The sequence below is a fragment of the Phyllostomus discolor genome, chromosome 11, assembly GCF_004126475.2.
Source record: "Phyllostomus discolor isolate MPI-MPIP mPhyDis1 chromosome 11, mPhyDis1.pri.v3, whole genome shotgun sequence".
In the NCBI taxonomy this organism is placed as follows: Eukaryota; Metazoa; Chordata; class Mammalia; order Chiroptera; family Phyllostomidae; genus Phyllostomus; species Phyllostomus discolor.
Window position 1 is genome coordinate 53,124,603 of NC_040913.2, and position 24,348 is coordinate 53,148,950.

The following is a 24,348-nucleotide window of genomic DNA, read 5'->3' on the forward strand; positions in this document are numbered from 1 at the left end:
TCTTTCTAACAGCTTCTATTCACTAGGCTCCTGCATGGTCCCTACGCTTCCATCTTTAACTGTTTTTCTCTGTTCCTTCAACAGCATCACTCTGTGAGGTCAATGACTTTCCTTGCTATACATCCCCATGACAACACACAGAATGAGGATGCTCTTGTATGAACCACAGTGCAGCACCCTCCCTAACTGGTATGTCCACCTTCCTTCTACTATGCCTCTTATCCATTCTCTACATAGCTGCCAGCCATCTTTCTGAAACTTTGATCTGATAGCATCATGCCCCAGATTAAAGTCTTTCAATGACTCTTCACTACTACAAGAACAAAGTCCATACTCCTCCGCATGACCTAAGACCTTCCAAGATCAGCCATATTGATATTTTTTGACTCTTCTCCTATCCTTCTCCAACCCTCCAGCACATGTGGAACTTCTCCCTAATGCACAGACCCCTCTGCCTGGCTGCAGAGCTGCTTATACCAACCTCAGGGCTCCTGCAGCACACTGCCCTCTGTTAGCATATGTCATTCTACTGAAATTACTCAAAAACTTTCCTGTATCTCCTATTAGACTTGAGAACCTCCCATTATACTATTCATCTTTGCTTCTCCAACACCCATCTGGCACAACGTAAATGTCTGCTGAGAGAATGGGCAGTTGGGATTTTAAAATGGAGATTGTTCTATTTAGTTATGAGATCACTTGAGGTTCCAAATGAGACAGTGTTTCAGCAACTGGTGAGATATCAGGGAGCTTTTGTAACTGCATAATGTTCTGTTTCCTAAAATGTCATATACATTTACAAATTTTAAACACAGCAGAGCAGAGATTATGCTTTGCTGATAAAATGCTAAGCAGATGGGGAATTTCTGATTCAAAGACTTATGACATCAGGGGACTTAGCTGAATTTCATTTGTACCCTCTGAATCTCATGTACATACTCAAGGTGCTGCTGATACAAGGCTGCATACTGCAGGACACTCTTTGCAGTATACAGGCTCTGCCAAGCAACTTTGGTAGAAAAAAAGCAGAGGTATGGACACAGCAGGGCCCTTTCAGGTTATAGGACCCATAAAGATTTTGTGCCTGATAATATTTTAAATGGCATCTCATAATTCTGAAGCCACAACCTGAATTTTATTTTTCTTAAGGACTTTTGTTCTCTGTTTTTGCATGTCTACAAATTATATCTTCCTCTCTTCTACTCCCTTATTTGCCACCTTGAGATATGCTCTTACAACCTTAAAAGCAGCTGGTGCCAAGATCCCAAATCTATCCATTTCTTCAATATATGTTAAATGCCTACCACAAATAAAAACTTCTTGTAGGAACTTTGGCAAATACAAATGAATTTTCAAAAAAAACTATGGTTTGCTACTCATATACATTTTCTTTTCTATTTAGGGAGAAATTAAAGTCATAGTTACAAATATGTTATAATAAAGAATGATAATGAATGCTACAGATATACGAGGGGTGATGCCCCCCCAAAATGACTTTATTTAAAAATGTGTATTTATTCTTACATGTTTAAACTTCAGTCATCTTCAAAGTACTCTCCATTTGGTCCAAAACACCTGTCAAGACTTCTTCCCACTGCCCACAAGTTTTTGAACTTGTCAATACTGATGCCTTTTGGTGCTTCTATTGTTTTTTGTTTCACCTCCTCCACATCCGCAAAATGTTTCCCTTTGAGGACTTTTTTCATCCAGGGAAACAAACAAAACAAAAAGTGGCTTAGGGTGAGATCAGCTGAATAGGGAGGGTGGGGTATAGGGGTCATGCCATTTCTGGTCAAAAACAGCTGAACACTCAGGATGGTGTGGGCAGGTGCCCTCATAAATCACCCATCAGGAAATGGGCAAACCAAACCCACTGAGTCTTCAAAAAAATTCACTGAAGCCAAACACAGCCTCTCACAACAATACTAGCTACTACGCTGATACAGATGGGTTCCTAGAACACTCACCTAGCAGGGAAGCCTGTTTAGGGGCCCAATCTCCAGCAAATAATTTCATTTTGTGGGGGAGTCCCCCCTCATAAATAAATCTCCACAAGCTTAAGCTATCTCTGTCATAAGATACCATCTTGATTTAATTCTTCCTGTAGCCATATGGAGTTCACATGAACAAACAATAAAGATGTAAGTAAGTATGTTTGCAGTCAATGATACAGTGAGAAAAAAAATGAAACAAAACAAGGTAAGGAGGGCCAGGAATGCCAAAGGGGGTTGTAGGGTATGGCTGTAGCAAGGGCCTCACTGAGAAGGTAAGATCTGGTAAAGGTTTATAGGTGAGAGACAGCTAGGTAAAGAATATGCCAGGCAGAGGGAACAGGGAGAGAAAAGATCCTAAGGCAGGAGTGATAAAAGGAGTCCCTTCCCCTCCACGAGGCCATTGTGGCTGCAGCAGGGAGAGTGGGGAGACAGAGATGTAGTGGGTAGACAGAATCATAGGGCCCGTCAGGCCATGGTAAGGCCTTCCCTGAGGGGCCCCAAACACAGGAGTGATGTCATCTGACCGTTTAAATTTCTTAAACAACCACTCTGACTACTCTGTTAAAACAGGACACAGAAGGTTTGATAGGAGGCTTTTACATTAACCAAGTCAAGAAAGGGTAAAGGCTGTGGCCACAGTCACAGCAGTGGAATGCTATTTGATAATTCCTACTGTTACACACTCCCTACTATTCCCCATAGCCTGCTTTCCGAACTTCCCTTACTCTCCCCCAAGCTGTACTTCACCTGGGCTCAACTGAGCCCAATTCACCTCTAAATTTCTTAATATCCAGTCCTCTCTTTGTAGTGTTGAGATAGTCCTGTCTCTTCTTCCTGAATTTTTCCCCCAAAGACCTTTAAGTCCATCCCATCAGACCGCTAAAGTTCCTTGCTTCAAAACACATTCCCATAATATCTATTTGCCATGTATAATGCACTCCCATGAATAATGCACACACACGTTTTTGGTCATAAAAGAATTAAAAACATTTATGTAGATATAGAATTAGTACTACCCATGTATAAGGCACATCCTTATTTTCCCTCAAAAATCTGGGCAAAAAAAGTGAGCATTACACATGGCAAAATGCAGTATCTTACATCTTCAATCTCTTCCTTATGCCTGGACTTCCCTCCTTAGCCCATTCTTTCATTTCCCTGATCCTGAGAAAAACCACTTCTTGTTGTTGAGTCAAATGATTCCTTCTGTCTCCTATTTAATATGAACCTCTGTCTAATACTTACTCACTTCTTCAGCCCTGCCTAGAAAATATCTTAATTGGCAAAGACATCCTAGTTACCTACTCTCACGATTTTTCTCCCCACCTAATAAGCCAAGAGCACACAACTCTGCTGTCTGCCTGCCTTCCTCAAATTGCTCTTGCTGCCTTCCAGGATCCCTGGGCTTCCTGGTTCTTTCTTTACTTTCTATCTCTGCTTCCCCACTCCCTCCTTCATAAATGAAGGTACTTCCCAACATCCTGTCCCCATAAGCACCCTCATACTCTTAACCTTTTTGGCCACTGTCTGACATGAGCCTTGGCTTCTCTCTTACAGCAGACTTCTGCATTTCCAATACTTAAAGGACTCCTAGCAACTGAATGTCCCACTATCTCAAACTTAATAAATTTCCATAGGACTCCATTTCTGCCATGATATTGGTCATATTCTTATTACTAATATTAATTATCTCCTCTCCTAAGTTTTAAGCAACTTGAAAGCAGAAACCCTATCATTTATTTATACTGTTAGGCATCTCACAAGGCTGAGCCCTTTGTACAAGTAGTATAACCACAAACTATAAGCTAAATAAATACACTCTTCAATTCAGCTGCTCAGTGCTATCTGAAAAATTTTTCTTTTTAAGGCAGGTTTGATTATAAAAGAATGATCTGTCACTGTTTCCTGTAAAAGCTATTATACTTGAACTAGAATTAAAATACTCATCTCCTAAAGTTCTGGCCAATGTCAATTCAGAACTATTCTTTACCCGGGTTTTTCAGGAAGGTAAAATCCTAGACACGAGTATCCCAGAGCCACAATGTTCACGGAAAGTACATGTTGGCCACTGACTTCGGACTGATAAAAATTTCAAGGAATTTATCAAAAGAACACTTTTCAGTAAAAAGCTCAAAATAAAGTATTGAGATTGGTTTTTGACATCATATTGTAAAAAGTGAGGACAAAACCCTATAAAAAAATTCTTAAAAAAAAAATAGATGGGAAATGAGATCAGGGACTTCCAGATCCTTTATAAATAGCAGGGCCTGGCTTCCTTTTCAGGTCAGTTGTTTGTAGATCATTATCAGTCTCATGTAAGTAGAAGAGGAAAAGAAACAGAAGAAAAATAAAAATCAGGATGTTATTTAAAGGGAAATGGATTAACCACATTTTTCTATACAATACCATGAACACCAGGATTCTCCTGTATCTAAACATTTTCAAAAGTGAAAATTTCTAAAATTGCCAATTATTAATAATCTTTGCTTTGTGCTCCTGTCTTTCCTCAGCTGGTCTGACATCATCCCATAAACCAAAAGGCTGCAGGTTCCATACCTTGTCAGGGCACATACCTAGGCTGTGGGTTCAGTTCCTGGCAACCGATTCTCATTCATTCTCTCTCTCAATCTCTCTCTCTCTCTCTCTCTCTCTCCCTCTCCCTCTCCCCCCCACCCCCTCCCTCCCTCCCTCCCCCGACTCCCCTCCTCTCTCTCTAAAAAGCAATGAAAAAATGTCCTTGAATGAAGATTTTATATATCAGTAGAAGGAGCACCTGAGAAATCACTCCTCACCCTAACGTCCCATGCAGCTTTAAGGATGACAACAATATCACACCAATGTAGCACAGAATTCCTATAATATGCTCTTTAAAAAAAAATTGTGCTAAAATATCTATACAACAAAATTCACCATCTTAGTCATTTTTAAGTGTACAGGTTCAGTGGCATTATCATTGTTGTGCTACATTACCACCATCCATCTCCAGAACTCTTTTCATCTTGTAAAACTTAAACTCTGAACCCATGAAACAAAAACTCCCCACCACCCCCCAGCAATCACCATTCTACTTTTTCTGTCTATGAATTTGACTACCCTAGTTACCTCTCACAAGTGGAATCATACAATATTTGGGTTTTTTTTACTTATTTCATTTACCATAATGAGATCAAGGTTTATTCATGTTGTGGTATGTATCAGAATTTCCTGCCTTTTTAAGGCTGTATAGTATCACATTGTGAGGATACACCACATCTGGTTATCCATTCATGCACCAATGAACACTTGGGTTGTTTTCACATTTTGGCTATTGTGAATAATGCTGCTATGAACACAGGCATATAAATATCTCTTTGAGTCCCTACTTTTAAATCTTTTGAATATATCTCTAGAAGTGGGATACAACATGTTCTTTTACTCCTTCCATACCAACTCTATTCCTTGTAAGTTCATATCACACACCAAATTCTAATATTTGTAAAATATAAATGGTGTAAATTGCTTCCCAACATCCTTTTTAAAATATTTGCTACCTTCTTTATATTCCATTACTTTACATAACTACACAAACATTATAAGCTGTATTACAAGTCAAAATATAAAGAGCTCAAAAAGCCAGCTGTAGATTCAGTGAATTGATGGCAACGGTTAAGAATGTCACTGGCAGCAACAGCATCTGGTAAAAGACTTCTCTTAAAGGAGAATGATGATTGAAAATCAATGGCCAGACCCATACCAAATTCTATGGCTCTCTGATAGGAAAGAGAGGATTCCTGGGCATTACTTTCAGTTATACATAAATTTGTCATTTCTTAAGCAACAAATCAACTTATAGTTCTAAAACACTTTAATCATAATAGTTATCATTTCTAACTGCCCAGTAACATTTAACTACAATTTACCCATGAAAAAGTTTGTTCTCAGAATAAATGTTTGTTAGCCACCAGAAAGTGTATGCTTTTTATGACTCTGTTTCTACTTCATTCTTTTATTTCAGAAATTACCTAACTTTCACCAAACTAAATCATCTATCAGGCAAAACATTTTATGAATTTAGTCACTGGCACTTCCAAATGTGCTCAATGGTACTCATACTTACTTCCAGCATCAAAGAAAACTACCTAATGGTCACAGCAATTTTACTAATTTTAATGTATATTTTATTGTTATTACAGTTGTCAAAATTTTTTTCTACCCTTTATCTCCCTCCTCCCTGCAACCCTCCACCCCCAGCATTCTCCCACCCACTTAGTTCATGTCCATGGGCTGTACATATAAATTCTTTGGTTTCTCCATTTCCTATACTATTCTTATCCTCACCCTGTCTATTTTGTACCCATTTATGCTTCTTATTCCCTGTACCTTCCCTCCTCATTCTCCCTGCCCCCAACTGATAATCCTCCATATGATCTCAATTTCTGTGATTCTGTTCCTGTTCTACTTGTTTCCTTAGGTTTTGTTTTTTAGGTTCAGTTTTGATAGCTGTGAGTTTGTTATCATTTTACTGTTTATATTTTTTATCACCTTCTTTTTCTTAGATAAGCCCCTTTAACAATTTCATATGATAAAGGCTTGGTGATGATGAACTCCTTTACCTTGACCTTCTCTGGGAAGCACTTTATCTGCCCTTCCATTCTAAATGATAGCTTTGCTGGACAGCATCATCTTGGATGTAGGTCCTTGCCTTTCAGGACTTCAAATACTTCTTTCTAGCCTCTTCTTGCCTATAAGATTTCTTTTGAGAAATCAGCTAATAGCCTTATGGGAACTCCTTTGTAGGTAACTGTCTCCTTTTCTCTTGCTGCTTTTCAGATTCTCTCCTTATCTTTAATATTGGGTAACTTAATTATGATGTATCTTGGTGTGTGCTTCCTTGGGTCCAATTTCTTTGGGACTGTCTGGGCTTCCTGGACGTCTATTTCCTTTGCCAGATTGGGGAAGTTCCCCCTTACTTTTTCAAATAAGTTTTCCATTTCTTGCTCTTCCTCTTCTCCTCCTGGTACCCTATGATTCAGATGTTTGAGCATTTAAGTTGTCCCAGAGGTTCCTAAGCCTTTCCTCATTTTTTTAAATTCTTGTTTCTTCATTCTGTTCCAGTTGGATGTTTATTTCTTTTTGTTCCAAATCGTTTGAGTCCCATTTTCCTTTCTTCATATTCCTGTATATTTTCCTTTATTTCACTTTGTACACTCTTCATTTCTTCCCTCATTTTGCAACTGAACTCAATCATTGCTGTGAGCATCCAGTGTTTTGAGCTCTGCATCAGATAGGTCATCTATCTCCTCATTGCTTAGTTCTTTTTCTGGAGTTTTGATCTGTTCTTTCATTTGGGTCATATTTCTTTGTCTCACCCACATGTTACATTATAAGGGGCGGAGTCTTAGGTATTCACCAGGGTAGAGCAACCCATGTTCCTGTGTTATGGTGCTGTATATAGGGGAGGGGTCAGAGAGGGAACAATGCCACTTGCTGGGCTCTCACCCCACTTTCAGTCACTTCCCTCTCCTTCCACAAGTGGATTGTGTCCTTTTAGGTGATGATTCCCAGGTGGGTAGGTTTGTGTACATTCTAGGACCCTGTGGGTCTCTCCAAAGGACTCTCCTGTGAAACTGGGTATTTCTCCCAGCACCGCAACCCCCACAGGTTTTACAGCCAGAGGTTTTAAGTCTTTCATTTCCCCACGCTGGAACCCTGGGTTTCACAATCTGCCTCGCTCTCCATTTATTCCTCCTGGCTTATCCTCGAATGAATGTGGGATGGCCCTGTCAACCAGTCCCCGCCTTCCCACACATCCACTCTGCCCTGCCTGCCCATCTCTGCCCCTCCTGCCAGTCTGGATAAATGTTTCTTTAACTCCTTAGTTATTGAACTTCCATGTAGTTTGATATTCTGGCAGTTCTGGTTGTTTTTTCTTTTTAAATTTGTTGTTATCCTTCTTTTGGTTTTGCGAGGGAGCAAAGTGTTTCTACCTACATGTCCATCTTGGCCAGAACTCAGTTTTACTAATTTTAAATGAAGCTAAAAGTACCTAACTCTAGTACTGAGTGTGCAGACATGATGTGGATGGGCAGGTAGGAGGCTGCACAGGCACAAACCCTGTGTCTGAGTCTTTTTTGTGGCCACAGCACGGTGGAGACACTTGAACACAAAAAGCACAAGAAGCCATTAGTGAAAAGCCCAATGTACTTTGGTATTAATGTATACACAGCGTAAGACCATAAGCATCAGAGGAAATAAGAGAATGGGGATAAAATCACGGTGGGATTAAAGTGGCCTCAGATGGTGAACTGGTTCTAACAGGATGGAAAAGAAGAGAAAAATTTTGTTCACAAAGAGAATCACGAAGCCAAGATGGAGAAAGAACAGAGCAGACCCCGAAGTACCAGGGTCCAATCCTAAAAAGAGAAGTATAGCAGGCTAGTAAGGGCTATGTTAGCCATGACAGACCCGTCTCTGGCCATGGCATATAAAACATTAATCCATAAATATTCTGAGGGCTAAGAATTGTTCTTTTGTTTTTTAAAATCCACATTTACTTCATGTCTCTCAGGTTTTATTTTCTTCTCCACCCTTAGGCAAGTACATCGCACAAACAAGTCTCGCAATAACACTCATTTTCAGATAACATTTAGACATTCTTAGGAGCTAACCAATGTCAATATATGTCCTACTGAAGAACTGTACAAAAGTATTGTCACTATCCACACATATATTTTACTAAATTGTCATTCAGAATCTGTTTGACAGAACTTCACATAAGCTTCTCTTATTTTAATAGTTAACTAATATTGTTTAGCTAGTAATTTCGGTATTGCAAGTAAACTCCCAGCATACATTTTGCTCACTATATGACCCATTTGCTAGCCAACTTGCTATCTTTTTTTACATCTTAAATAAAATACATTCCCCTAATCTAATTTGCTTCCTCTGCCTCTAATAATACAACAGTAATTCCATTCCTATACTTCCTGAAAAAGCAGGGACAGAGGGAATCTGTGACACTGCAAAGACATTTTGCTTATTCAACTAACTAGACAGTTATTGAAATCACCAAGACAAACTGGCAAGAAAGCACAGTGTAAATGGCCTTATTTGATTAGAAAGTGTGAGTCTCCAAAATAACAAGAACAACATCCAAACTTAAATGGTGACATCACAGTTACTGAGATGGGGATCAAAAATGAAATTCAAGCTCCTTATTCTTTGAAAAAAATTTCCCAAAACAAAAAATAACACTTGCTTGTTCAGTCTTGTCCAGCAAAATGTTAGTGGGTTCTTCGCCTTTCCTAGAAAATTTGTGCCTGGTATCCTCAGAGAGGTAGTTATAAGCAAAAACAACAAAGGAGTTTTTCCCAGTTTCAATCATTTGATTTTACAACTGCTTAAACATCTCAATTCCCTGTTTCTGGGATAACAAAAGAAAAAAACTAAATTAACTATATCTTGTTTCTTTGGTTTGTTTGCTTCTTAAGCAACTTTATGTTAGGGCTAGAAATTCAACTTTGCATTCTATTGCAAAACTTGAAATAACTTTGTTAGTCTAATTATCTCAAGAAGAATACTTACTTTGCTCAGAGAAACTTGACATAACCTTTAGCTTCTCCAAGCACACTACAGGAAAAATATGTCAACATGGATTAAATTTGTAGTTGTCTGATTAACTTCTCATGTTAACTTTTTGCCAAAATCACAGGCAACAGGCATCATTCTGAGGTTTCCATTTATTTTTCCATTATCTGGGTATTCTATTCATGCAATCAAAGCATCGTATTTTGAGACATGATTTGAAGCCATCAATGGAACGCAATTTGGCAGCAGCAGCACACTTATGGTCAATTTCAATTCCACAGCAACCCTTACTTTTCAGGAAAGAACTACAGAACAAAAATTTTCTACGTATGTACCTCTAATAAGTTAGAAAAAGTAAACATTTGTGAAAATTCTCAGCCTTGTGGTAAACTGAAGTCTCTTAAATTTGGCGAGAAAAGAAAACATTAAGGAACATAATTTAACAATTGTAATTAAAATGGAAGCTTCTGAAGACAATTCAGTATGCACAGGAATGAATATATAGTAGGTTATGTTCTAGGAGTAGAACAGAACATAGTGGGGGAGGCTTTAATGTCAAGTATTGGGCTGGCCTAAAAGTTCATTTAATTTTTTCCCTATGATGGATCTAATAGTGCTTAGTTGTCTATAACTTCATTCAAAACAATTTTGTATTGTGACACCTGCCATATCAGCATGCATTTTTTAAAAAACATCAGAAATGGTGAACTTCTGTGCAGCCATTTTAAGACTGAAGATGGAAGAAGATAGGCAACATTTTTGGCACATTATGCTTTATTATTTCAAGAAAGGTACAAGCACAACTGCAATGCAATAAAAGATTTATGCACTGTATGGAGAAGATGCTGTGACTGATTGAACATGTCAAAAGTGGTTTGTAAAATTTCTTGGTATTATTGACATTGTGGTGAAACAATTCTTTGCTGTGGGGTTGTCTTATGCACTGGAAGATTTTTAGCAGCACCCCTGGCCTCTACCCACTAGAAGTCAATAGCAGGAGATAGCCGACCTACTCAAAATATCCAAATCAATAAAATTATTAGTGAAAGTTAAAAATGTATCTTTTCTTTTACAGAAAAAACTAAAGGGACTTTTTGGCTATCCCAGTATTTCAATAGTGCCTGTTGGCTTGTTTGTTTACAAGCATATAATACTTTTTAAATTAAAAAACAAAGAATCAATGAAGTTTTTTAAAAATGAGGCAGCTCAATTCACAGAAGACAGGACTTGGACGATAACAACATCAGGTAGAGAAGCACTGAGGTAAACAAGAAAGAAGTGCCAAGATTAGGTTCTAGGAGAGCGAGGGAAATAACCAGAACCTCCAAACTGACCGAGATAACTTTAGATTACCAGGAACACACACCACTGTATGGAGTTCTGAAAGGAAGGATGTTCATCCCACTCCTCACTTGCCTCAAAGTTCCTGTGAGTCACTCAGCCACAGGCCATAATCTGAAAGGCTTTGAGCAACCACCTAGAGTGCCACTCAAAGCAGGAGCTATGCTGAGTTTTCTGCTGGCAGCGACTGAGCTCCAAAAAAACAGCACCTGACATTGCACCAGAAAGGTAGGCATCAGGACACACCTAGTTACCTCCAAACACTTCTCTGTGAGCCCACACACAGTTCAAAGCCTCTCTCATGGCCGTCTCCTAAAAAGATATATGACAAAATCCTCCACTGCTTCCCAGCAAGTCTCAGCCTTAAGGCTCTAAGGCACATGGGGAAAAAACCCTATGTTAAACCCTAAATTCCTTTTCAAACAAATCTCACAAGATATAGGAGGTACTTGTGTCCTTAGTTAAATCAGCCTAGAGAATGGCACTTGTATTCAAGATAAAACACACACACACACTTGGAAAAAAGTTATATAAGCTATACGCCTATTTTTGCATACATACATATACAACATATATATTCATATATTCATATTTGCATATATATGCAAAAATACCATTTTTTTAAAAATCAACTCATGAAAGAATGCCTGAAGAATACAATGACATAACTTTTCCATCAACTAATATCATCTTTTCATCTCTTTAAAATACTTAAACAAACAAACAAACAATAAATCAATATACAGGAAATAACTATAAAGATCAGCCACATGGTTCTATTTACAGAAACTTAAAAGTTATCTACCTGAAAGTCATCATAAGGGAAGAGTAGCATCTCCCTTAAACAATCATTCAAGATCTGTGTCTTCTTCTGGACGATGACATTTTCATAGTCAAGTGGCTCAATCAGCTTTGGCTTTGCCTGGAAGGTGAAAGACAAGCATTTGAAACATTCTTATAGATACATGCAAATTCTTAAGATTAGAGAACTTTACATAAATTCTGCTCTACATGTGTTCGTATTCTCCAGCTTTTCTACAATATACAATTTAGAGTGTGTTAGTTTTGCTACCAGGAAGAATCAGAAACAAGATATAAAAGTTGTTTTCAAAGCAAAAGAAGATACTTCATGGCATTCTGTCTACATTCAGTCATGCCTGCTCAGTTATTTAAGCACAAAGGAGGTTAGGGATTCTGGTGGAACTTGCAGGTGCAACTTGAGTCACCCCTGGCTAGATCAGTACCCACTTCAAGCCTTAGGCTCTGCCAGAGCTGCCCACTTAGGGCTCCAGCTATGATCTGACAGTGAAGCCTGGATGCCCACACTGGTTCCAGCCATGTCCACCCTTTCTCTGCTCAGGGCTTAAAGCATCCACAGGGCTCACTATTTCAGATAAGACTGTGGAACGCATCTCTAAGTCTCAAAATATCCCTGCCTATACTGAAATATTTACAACTTAGATTGTAAATATTTCAACAGAAAAGCCAGACAAGCAGGGGGAGGAAAAAAGTACTACTTAAACCAGGAATTGTGGGTGCACCTCACAGGGGTTAGTGATGGCCATTCCTACCATACACCAAGAAGAGTAAGGAGGCAACAAGCAAGTGGAGAAAGAAAAGAGATAATATGCTTTTTCAAGTTATTCCAGAAATTACTCTTCCCAGTGAAAACCTCTTACTGGGAACAGGTTTTTGCCATGGTGTTACTGATCACGTTCCCCTTCAAGGCACTAATTGGGCTACATCGGAGATATAGATACACATTCAACTAACTATAGCACAGTATGCCAAGTGTTAAAATAGGTATGCACACATACAGAGCAAGATTATTTTTTGAAAATATTAATTAAGAAACATCTAATATCAGCCCTGGCTGGCATAGCTCAGTGGATTGAGCGTGGGCTGGGAACCAAAGTGTCCCAGGTTTGATTCCCAGCCAGGGTACATTCCTGGGTTGCAGGCCATAACCCCCAGCAACCACACATTGATGTTTCTCTCTCTGTCTCTCTCTTTCTCTCTCTCCCTCCCTCCCTTCCCTCTCTAAAAATAAAATAAATAAAATCTTTAAAAAAAAAAAGAAACATCTAATATCCATAATATGAACAAGTTTTATATATATTAAAATGACAATATAAGATAGATATATAGATATATATAGATATATATATATATATATAATACGACATCTACTATGTGGCACCTAAATTGGATGTTGTGACTGAGGCTGTTACATGTTCCCCAAATCTGTCTCTTTTCCTTCCAAGTACAGCTGGACTGCATTTCCCAGCCTCCCCATGGTTAGGTGCAGTCATATGACGGTCTTCTGGCCACTGGCATGTAAGTGGAAGATTTGTAGGAATACACCTGCTGTGTCAGTCCTCCCAGTGTAATGACTCTTGACATGAAGGTGCAGCATGAGGGGCTGGCTATATTGCAATACAGAGAAACCCAAGGTGTGTGGCCCTGGAACTACCTGGGGGCATTTGAGATAAGTTATTGCACAAACTGAGAATGCCCCCAAATCATACAGTTCTTATATGAAAGAAACCTGATTGAAGTTTTTCCAATCCTAAAAATTTATGTGACGTTACCTAATGATCTGAAGATAGAAAAAAACTTCTAAACTGTGATTAATACAAATTTTAACTAATCATGCTACAGAAAAGATTAAATAATCTACCCTTATGATACAAAATGGCAATACAAAATTAAGATCATATGAAGAGGTGATCATAGTATGAATCCAAAAAATGTGGTGAGGAAAGTATTACTGAGTTGTGTTAAGAGGTTATTGATTGACATGTACTGTTTCTCCTGTATCACTGACATTTATGGTTTGAGTTAACTTTTTAAAATTCGTACTTTGTTGTGATTTCTTCTCAAATTCCAAATATTCATTTGTGTACCTTATTTTCTATTGATAACTTTGAACCATTGTTCTTAAACAAGGCACCCCCCAAAATTCTAAGTTTCATTGCTCACAAAACACAGAACTGCCCAGAAAGGGCCATAGATATCCACATATTGATCAAATTTAATGTAGTAAAGTCATGAAAAAAGCTGAGCTGTGCAGTTATGTGCAGCTGTTACCGGGCTCCACTGAGTTACTGTGGGTAAAATGCTTGGCGGAGCCTGGCAAACTGGAAACACATAATAAATACTGCTATTATTATTATTAAATGTATTGCTTGCATGACAGTGATCTCAGATTTTATCTTTTTTAGTGTTCATGTACATTAAATTTTATGAATCTGTTCACAAAAACTTTTCTGCACCCTTCAGGAACATATGAAATAAAACAGGCAACAATGGTAGGGGCATTCACAAAGAAGAAAAAACAAAAAGCCAAAGATGGAGGAAACTGTGTAAGAATATATAGAGATGACACTGGAATTCAGGAACTGAGGCCAAAATAAACATAAATAGATGCATACATTATAAACTGAATTGAGGAGTATTGATAAAGTTTGTGTCAGGAAGGACTGGAAAGAGCAACAATAGGGGGACTCCAGGCATACAGAGAAGTACTTTAGACTCACTCCCTTTACACAAACTCCACAAAAGCAGCAGGATCTAAGATTCTGGAGGAGAGAGGACCAAGCAGTGAACTCCAAGGAATGCTGCTCATAGAGGGTTATGTGGTAGAAGATGGAGACAGGCTCAGCTGGAGAGTATAGGAGGCCCAAGACCCACAGATGGATTTTTAACAGAATCAAAATCTTGGTTTCCTTGGAGGAGACCCACAGGCCAGGGCTATATGATCAGAATGCTGGGGAGAAGGAGATCAACCTCAATGTACAACATGTGCACAGATTAGCCAATGATACTGAGGCTGCACTAGCCCCCACCTACTAGAGAAAGCAGCAGGCACCACAGCAAATCTCCAGTGATCATGAGGGCCTCACAGGTGCCTAAGAGCACAATCCACATCCCTTCCCATTAGCCTTCCTTTGAGGATCTCTGAACTCCCTTCCTACAGCATTTACTGCCGTGGATCTGGCTGCTAAACAGCCATATAAATTGAAATTCCAGATTCACAGGCAATCAGAAACCAGGAAATCTTCTCTTTGCCAGGAAAATGAGATTCCTCAGGAATCCAACAGAGCTGAAACGTGTCAAATCACAAATGAGTTCAATTTTGGCCAAACACATATGAAGCTGAGAAACAATGGGAAGGGCTAGGCAAAAAGGCTTACTGATTCTATTGCTCTTCCTTCAGACACAGCGTCCTGTGATCTTTCTAGTCATTTATTGCCTTTTTGTCTCTGATAATTTACTTTTTCCTTTTCTAAGTATATTTTATTGATTATGCTATTACAGTTGTCCCAAGTTTTCTCCCCTTTATGCTCCTGCTCCCTGCACACCCCTCCTCCAACATCCCCCCCACCTTAGCTCATGTTCATGGGTTGTACATACAAGTTCTTTGGCTTCTCCATTTCTATGCTGTTCTTAACCTCCCCCTGTCTATTTTGTGCCTACCAATTCTGCTTCTTACTCCCTGTACCTTTTCCACCATTCTCCACCCTCTCCTTCCCCACTGATAACCCTCCATTTGATCTCTACCTCTGTGACTCTCTTCCTGTTCTAGCTGTCTGCTCAAATTGTTTTTGTTTTCATTTATTTAGGTTTAGTAGTTGATAGTTGTGAGTTTGTTGTCATTTACTGTTCATAGTTTTGATCATCTTCTTTTTCTTAGATAAGTCTCTTTAGCATTTCATAAAATAAGGGCTTGGTGATGATGAACTACTTTAACGTGACCTTATCTGGGAAGCACTTTAGCTGCCATTCCATTCTAAATAAAACTTTCCTGGATAGAGTCATCTTGGATGTAGGTCCTTGCCTTTCATGACTTGGAATACTTCTTTCCAGTCCCTTCTTGCCTGTAAGGTTTCTTCTGAGAAGTCAGCTGATAGCCTTATGCGAACTCCTTTGTAGGTAACTGTCTCCTTTTCTCTTGCTGCTTTTAAGATTCTCTCCTTCTCTTCATCTTGGGTAATGTAATTATGATGTGCCTTGGTGTGTTCCTCCTTGGATCCAACTTCTTTGGGACTCTCTGAGCTTCCTGGACTTGCATGTCTACTTCCTTTGCCAGACTGGGGTAGTTTTCTTTCATTATTTATTCAAATAAGTTTTCAATTTCTTGCTCTTCTTCTTCTCCTTCTGGCACCGCTATGATTTGGATAGTGGAACGTTTAAAGTCCCAGAGGTTCCTAAGCCTTTCCTCATTTTTTTTTTGAATTCTTGTTTCTTCATTCTGTTCCAGTTGAATGTTTATTTCTTCCTTCTGTTTCAAATCATTGATTTGAGTCCTGGTTTCCTTCCCTTCACTGTTGGTTCCCTATATATTTTATTTTATTTTACTTTATATAGCCTTCACTTCTTCATTTTGTGACTGAGCTCAGTCATTTCTGTGAGCATCCTGATTACCAGTGTTTTGAACTCTGCACCTGATAGGTTAGCTATCTCCTCATCACTTAATTCCTTTTCTGGGATTTTTATCTGTTCTTTCTTTTGGGCCATATTTCTTTGTCTTGGCACACCTTTTATGTTGTAAGGAACGGCGTGGCACTGTGGTGGGAGATAGGTCAGAGAGAGAGCAATGCTGCTTGCTTGGCTCTTGCTTCACTTTCAGTTACTTCCCCCACTACCCACAAGCGAATTGTGCCCTTTCAGGCACTAATTCCCAGGTGGGTGGGTTCGTGTACATTCTAGGACCCTGTGGTTCCCTCCAACAGACTTTCATGTAAAACTGGGAGTTTCTCCTGCCACCATAACCCCAACAGATTTTTACAGCCAGAGGTTTTGAGGCTGTCTTTTCTTGTGCTGGAACCCTGGGATGCATGGTCTATTTTGCTCCCCAGTTTTTCCTCCCAGTTTATCTGCACTCGAATGTGGGACCTGCTGGTCTGCCAGCCACCACCTTGTCACGTGTCCTCTCCACCCCAGCTGCCCATCTCCACCCAGGCTATCAGTCTTGTTGAATGTTTCTTCTTTAACTCCTTGGTTGTCAGACTTTCAAACAGTTCAATTTTCTGGAAGTTCTGGTTGTTTTTCGTTTTTAAATTGGTTGTCATCCTTATTTAGGTTATGTGAGGAAGCAAAGTGTACCTACCTGTGCCTCCATAATGGACAGAAGTACTATCTCTGATAATTAATTAAATGTCAACACCAGCTAAAACCCCAGATGCCACTTCTTGAAATAGTATACTAAGGAAATGGCAACTCTTGAAGCATTCTATTATAAGAAATGAGACATTGATCATTTCTGCTTATGAAGAATTTAGGACTTCTTTGATTTGTCTTCATGGCTATGGAAGCTACTTGATCAGCTGAGATTAAAAACCTTTCATGGAACGTGGTCCATTTTCAAAATGGTACACCTCTCAATGCTGCTAGTACTGTTGCTGGGGAGAAGGACAACAAGTTTGCAATAAGAAGGAAGGGGATTCTGGAGCCAGATAATCAGTGTGACCCCACAAGCCTTCCCGAACTACTCTCTTGTACATACCACATTTTACCACGTATAAGGCACTCCTATGTACAATGAGCACCCACGTTTTTGTGCTCATTATACACGGGATTATTATACCTATGGTATGTGATCATTTTACCTATGTATAACACACATCATTATTTTTCCCTCAAAAATTTGGGCAAAAAAGTATGTGTTATACACAGCAAAATATGGTAACTCTCACTACATACACCTACGAAGAACTTCCTGAAGTTGTCAAATTTGAAGGAAGAATCTTTATTTTCCTATAATTAGAGTGGGCCCAAGAAATTAACAGCTGCCTCCCTTCCTCACATGCAAATGTTATTAGCAATTATGTTTCCTTTTCTTCAGAATTTTACTGAGCCTGTCCATGCAAACTATACCAGGTCTTTGGGACACCAAGGTGAAAAGGACACAGCCCCCACCCCAGAAAGCTCACAATACAGACTGGAAACAGATGTGTGAACAATTAGAGTAGAATGACTGCGAGCAATAAGGACTCCATGAGAGGTACCTGACCCACCAGAATGAACCTGACTTCTCCCAACTGGATTACAAGCTCTACAAAAGCAAAGATTTCTCTATTTTATTCACTACCTTCCAGCACCTAGGAAAGCACCTGGCTTAGGACAGGGACTCAATAAGTGTGTTAGATGAGAGACAAAACCCAGCACCATGGTGTACTTTATGGAGATTGTTAGAGTTGAATCTAAGAGATGAATGAGTTAGCCAGGATTCAGAGTGGATTGGAAATTCCTTGCAAAGAAAATGGATATGCCAGGCAGCACACTTACAGATTTTGTGGGGCCTGTGATGGGGGGGAGAGGGTGTTAAAAATATAAAATTATGAATATAAAGTGGCTAGAATCTCTCCCAGGGTCTTGGAAGGGATCCTGAAACTGAAACTGAAGCTTCACTAGCTTCAGGATAAATATTCCTCTGAGCACCATGAGTTCAGAAAGCAGCAAGCAGCTCACAAAAGCTGGGCAGAGTTTCATAAAGGGCGCAGGGTAGTGGCAGGCCAAGAGCTTGGGACACAGTCACTAGGGGTACTACAGCATCACTGGAAATCCAATGCAAGAGAGAAAATCACATTTATGAGAACTCCCATCTGCAAGGATATTCTATGTGACTGCAAAGAATACATGAATAAGCTACCTGAGATGAGCAGCAGGACTCTGAGATGGACATGCTTGACAATGGGTGGTTAACCATAGGGCCTTAGTTTCTCTGGAGCCAGAAAGGAATGGCTCTGTACAAGGGGTTCCACTGAACCTCTGCTCTAAGCAGCTTTTGGTTTCTCATCTAAAATAATAAACAATTTGAGTAGCAGGGAGTTTCAGGGAGTACCAATGTTTGGCTCACCTGGGATGCCACATGTCTCCAAGCCACCCCTGGCCTATAGCCTGTGGTGAAAGATGAGGCCAGAGAGGCAGATGGGCTATGTATGTTAAGGGCCCTAAGGAAGCCAGCAAACTGGTACAGCCAAGAAGGGGACTGAAGATGAAAGTCCTGTACCACACTCCAGTCGTGAAAAATGACTTCCTATCACCATGAAATGGACACATTCTTCTTCTCTCAACCCAACACATTAAAACTTAAGAGATCCTGATAAAATATAATCCCATTCCTTCTCCAGATTGTTCATTAGTGTGTATAGCAACAATGGTCTTGGCAGCTCTTTAGAATCATGCTTATTTAAAAGGAGCTAGAGGTTCAGTAACATTAGAACTACAGTTTTGCAAATATTAGAACCTGAGATTATCTGGTCTAGCCTTCTCATCTCACAGACAGGGAAACTAGGGAGTGTGGGAGTTAAGTGACTGCCTCGGGTTCCAGGAGGAGTTGCTGCAAGGCTGGGCCTGGATCCCAGGTCAGGATCCAGGCCCATGCTCTTCCTCTTGGCCTCTATATTTTAATTCTTGCATTTTCATTGCCAATGTACATAAGCACATGATATAAAAAAGCTGAAGAGAACCTCGTCTAAGCTTGCACTGAGAAGCAGACTCAAACCTGAGCATTAAACCACAACAGTGAATGAACTGGAGAATGTTTAGAAGAATGCATAAAAACTACCAAACTTCAAACATCTAAATATATTTCTTAAATTGAAATGTGGGGTTATGCAAATATGGGGTTAGTCCTCAGACGAGACCAACACCAAGAATAACATACTTGTTAATCTAACAAGTATGTTAGATTTAAAAAAATCATACTTTTGTAAATGTTGTAAACATAGATAAGATGTTTTTATACCACATTTAAGCACTCAAATTTGAGAACTTGTCACTGAATGAAGATTTTATTTATTGGCTTGGCAGCATTACCAAAACTTGAACACTCAAAATCAATCAATTTGATAGGAGGAAAATAGTCTGCAGTTTTGTATTTGTCAGTTTTATAAATAACTGTGGTCTTCCAAAATTATTATCCTATTACTAAATGAACAGAATTAAAAAATGTATGAAAAATTGTCAAATCAATAGCATCTAGAAAATGATGTAAGAGAAACATAATAATGGAACTTAAGGTAATAATAAAGATAGTACCAATTACCAAAACCCACAAAAATGCTTGCATTAAGTCAGCTGTGCTCAATGGGGATGCTGCAGAGAATGTCAATGAAGAAAGAAAGGCATGATAGGGATCTAGGGGACTTTGTCATTGCCCATGGAGCACACGAGCAGAAAGCTGAATGGAATGGTGCAACTGCCCTTGCAAAGACAGTACCTGAAGTGTCATCTATCCTGGCACAGGCAAGGGCTAAGAGAGACAAAGAAGGATATAAGGAGAAGAGAGAGATAACAGATGGAGAAGCTGAGGGGTGGGCTTGGTGTGTGTCTCCCATACATATAACCATCCCAGCTTCCAATTCTGCCTGCCATTTTTTTCACATGAGAAAGAAAAAAAAAAAAGATGCACCATAGTAGTTGTATAAATAATTCCATCTTAAATGTATGCTACAGATTCTTTTCCAGCCAATAATCATCCCTACCCCTGCCACAATTGTAACGTTATGGCCTGAAATTCTTAATTCTTCCTATGCCCATAAAAGTATTTTTGGAACTCTGAAATGAGAAGGTCAAGTAATTAAGTTAAAAAGCTATATAAGCCAGATTTAGTCAGATTTCAATACAGTTTACTTAAGCTACTTATTTGAAGATAGTGATGGTGGGGGGTGGAATATTTATAACATATATTCTATATACTTCATGACCAAGAAGACATTTCAGAGACCAGTTATAGGCAGATGTACAGAGCATTTAGTCCCAGTGCCAAAAATGTTTACTATTGTTGGAGGTGATAACAGGTAGATGGGGGTTCATAATACCAGCTCTGGGTTTCTTAAAGTGTGGTCCTAGACCAGCAACATCAGCATCACCTGGAACTTGTTAGAAATGCAAATTTACCCAAGACCTACTGAATCAGAAATTCTGGTGATGAGGACAAGCAATTTGGGTTTAACAAAGCCACCAGCTGATTCTGGTATTCACTCAAGCTGAGAACCACTCTACTAATCTACTTTTGTGTATGTTTGAGAATTTCATATTAAAAATATTTTCAAAAAATCCTGACTCCACTGATTATTGGCTATGTGGCCTTGGGACAAGTTATTAAATCTCTATATCCACATCTACAGGTAGGAAGAAGTAATTTCTCTTATCATCAGCATAGGGTTATTAAAGGATTTCAATATATAGTACCTTTAAAAGGCAGAAACTCAACAAATGGTGGTCATGGGGATCATACATAGTTAGGTCATTCAGACATAAAGAGAATTTTAGCCAGTGTAACATACATATGACTTTGCTGGATCACACACACATTATCTCCTTAAACTTCCCCCAAATTCTACGGTTGTATCATCACCATTTCATAGATGAGAAAACTGAAATTCAGAGGGATTATGTGGATTATATCAACTCATTAATTAATTAAGGGGTTATATGAATTAATGAAGGGTCCTTGGCTTGGATCTCCTGGTTCCAACTAAGGACCCTTCCCATAACCTAATGGCAATAAGCATGATGGAATCTCAGAGTTCTTGGACAGGAAATGCCTCCCCAATCCCTCCATTTCCCTTTGTATAAGAACTAAAACCACTCCATGCTATGATGCTTCAGCCAACACACCACAAGGAGACCCTAAGTCTGAGACCCTGCTCTCTGCCCAGCTCTGATATCTGTGAATGTAAGCCACATTAAACTGCCCAGGCTCCATGACCTTACCAAGGAAAAGAAAAGGCAGAATCCCTTCCTGAAGGAGACTTATTTTCTGTCTCAAGAATATTAAAAATATCGCAAAATACTAAATCTTCCTGAAGAACCAGGTTTGAATGCTGGAATACATATGAATGCCATTAGGTAGTACTTAATTTGCTTTACCAATAAATATTTCAAGGATATGACAATCTTTGCAAGGAAAACCTAGCCTCACACAATAAAGTCACACAATGATGTCTCCAAGTGTACCACAACCACCAAAGGTGATGTTATGGTTTCAGGTGTGGCTGACAAGGAAAAAGTGGTTCTGATAACAGAAGGGATGCTGGCTACGAGGAAGAGAGAGAAGGCTTCTGACTTTGGTCACCTAAGTTTGCGCTTTTGTACTCAAGTACTCACATAAAATATCAGCTAATATTTTAATTTAGGTTAAAAAATAGAAGCACAGTTTGGTGGCACAATACCCACATAATATTTAGTCAAGTAGGTTCCTTTAGATGCATTCTTTTTTACTTGTTTTTGGCAATTCATCACATTTAGATATTGGAGGCTAAATGTTTGAAGGCCAAAGAAAAAAGAGTAAAAGAGTCATCCTCAGATCCAGTCTTTCCTTGAAGCCCTTTCTGCAACCCATTTTTATCAATATATTCTGCAAAGGTTGTAGAAAAACAAAAACAAACAAAAAAAAGTAAAAAACAAACAAAAAACAGGAGGGGTGCAGTAGCTTTGGCATTTTGTCAGAGATGGAATACAAAGAAAAGGATATAAGTACAACATAGGAAATATAGTCAATAATACTGTAATAACTATGTATGATGCCAGGTAGATACTGGACATATCAGGGGGATCACCTTCTAAGTTATATAAATGTCTAACGACCATGCTTTACACCTGAAACTAATATAAAATATTTAATGTCAACTGTAATTGAAAAAACGACCAAAAAACAATGGTTCCTGCTAGGCATATGTAACCCCCTCCAGTTAAGTGAGGCAGAGATACATAATTACTTAACATACTAGAATAACAATGCCATGGTGGGCCACAGGAATACACAGTCTATGGGGAAATGCAGGGACAGGCTCTAAAAAGGCTTCTTGGAGGAGCTGATATGTGAGCTGAGAATCAAAGGATAAAAGGAAATGGTCGGGCAGTGAAGCACATACTAGACAAAGGAGGAGCAGTGCCCAGGTGTGGAAGCATCCCCAATGGAAAAATACAGGGCCCAGGACAGAATGAATTTGGGAAATGGCAGAGATGAGGTCAGCAAATAAGTTCAGGGACAGCCTCTAAGGGCCATACTTTGCCTTCTCTGCACAGAGAAGAACACATTTAAGCAGGAAAGTTAGTAAATCTACCTGTGTTTTGAAAAAAAATAACAAAAAAAAAACCCAGCCAAGCAGCATGTTAAAGTATAGCTTAGAATAAGGAAAGACTGAATGCAGTAAGTTGACCCAGGCAATCCAGATAACTTTTGGAGATAAGGTGTCTAGAGGGCAGACACTACTACTATCTCCATCTTGTAGAAACATAATCTTGGCTTAGAAATGTCAAATAGTGTTTAAAATACACAGAATGCAGGTCCCCTTTGCACCACACGCTTCTGCTTCTCCCTTGGTTGTGACAACTCTCAAGAGCAAGGAGATCCCAAAAGAGAACTACAGACCGGCTCCTCCCCAAGAACCTGGCAAAGCCCTCAAAGACCTGCCGGTAAGTGGCACATATATTTGTCTGGAAATCAAACACTAAAAACTTCTAAAGCTTCAAAACAAAATGTCACTCTAGGAGAAATGTAGGACTAGCTATATTACCTTACAGGGATATTTCAATCTTCTGGAAAGTTGAGGATAAACTATAATTTCCAAGCTTTTTCGGTTCCAAAATTATACTCATAGTGAAATGTTATTTGTAGGCTCAAGCCAGGGTTTCTTGTCTCTCTTGTGTAATATTCCCTCCTAACTTCAAATTTTGCTGCCATTTTTATTTATTTCCAGCTTGGTCAATGCATTTCACCTGTGTTACTCATTTACATTGGATGAAAAGTCAATATCCCGTTTTGCAGCAGCTACAACTCCAAAATTCAAGTGATTTTGGATAAACTAACTTAGAATCTAAAACTAAAATTCCAGAGTCTTGACTTGACTCCATCACAGGTTATTCTGGGATCAACACTAACAACCCTAAAACATTAGCCCCAAAGGAGACCTTAGAGATTATTAGTACATGCTTCTCATTTTACGTATTTAACAGGCTTAAAACAGTGTCTGGCACACAGATCACGTCACTATATATTTTTTCCCATTTTATTATTATGCGCCCCCCCCCAAAAGAAAAACAATTGGCATTACTTTGTTATAAAAAATAATGACCAGACATTCTGCCTCCACGTTGATGACATTCATGAGCAAAGAAACACACAGGAGCCAGGTGGATTTTCGTGTTCTATACAAGCAAGAAACCCAGAAGGCAAGAGCAGCTCAGTATTGCAATGATGAGATGGTGACACAAGCTATAGAAGCCCCCTTCTCTACGATAGTTTTCCATACTGGCAAAGTTATTAAATTCACCCTGATGCTAGTGAAGCATGCACTCTCCAAAGGTTCCCTCCACCAACCAGTCCACAAAATATGTGTGTAACTCTGGGGACCTCATTCATGCAACCTGTTCATATGAATATTCAGGGGACCCCATGCCTTCTGTAAAGTCAGGGTAGGCTTGTTTTAGGTGC

At 39.2% G+C, this 24,348-nt stretch overlaps 1 protein-coding gene across 23 annotated transcripts in view; it reads right to left on the reverse strand.

Annotated features, from left to right (window-relative positions):
- Positions 1–24,348, reverse strand: part of DOCK9 (dedicator of cytokinesis 9) — a 340,452-nt gene that overhangs the window by 192,533 nt on the left and 123,571 nt on the right. For all 23 annotated transcript variants that reach the window (XM_036011395.1, XM_036011405.1, XM_036011400.1 and 20 more), the window contains exon 2: positions 11,707–11,823. In XM_036011395.1, the coding sequence (XP_035867288.1) occupies positions 11,707–11,823 (117 nt within the window). The remainder of the gene's footprint in view (positions 1–11,706; positions 11,824–24,348) is intronic.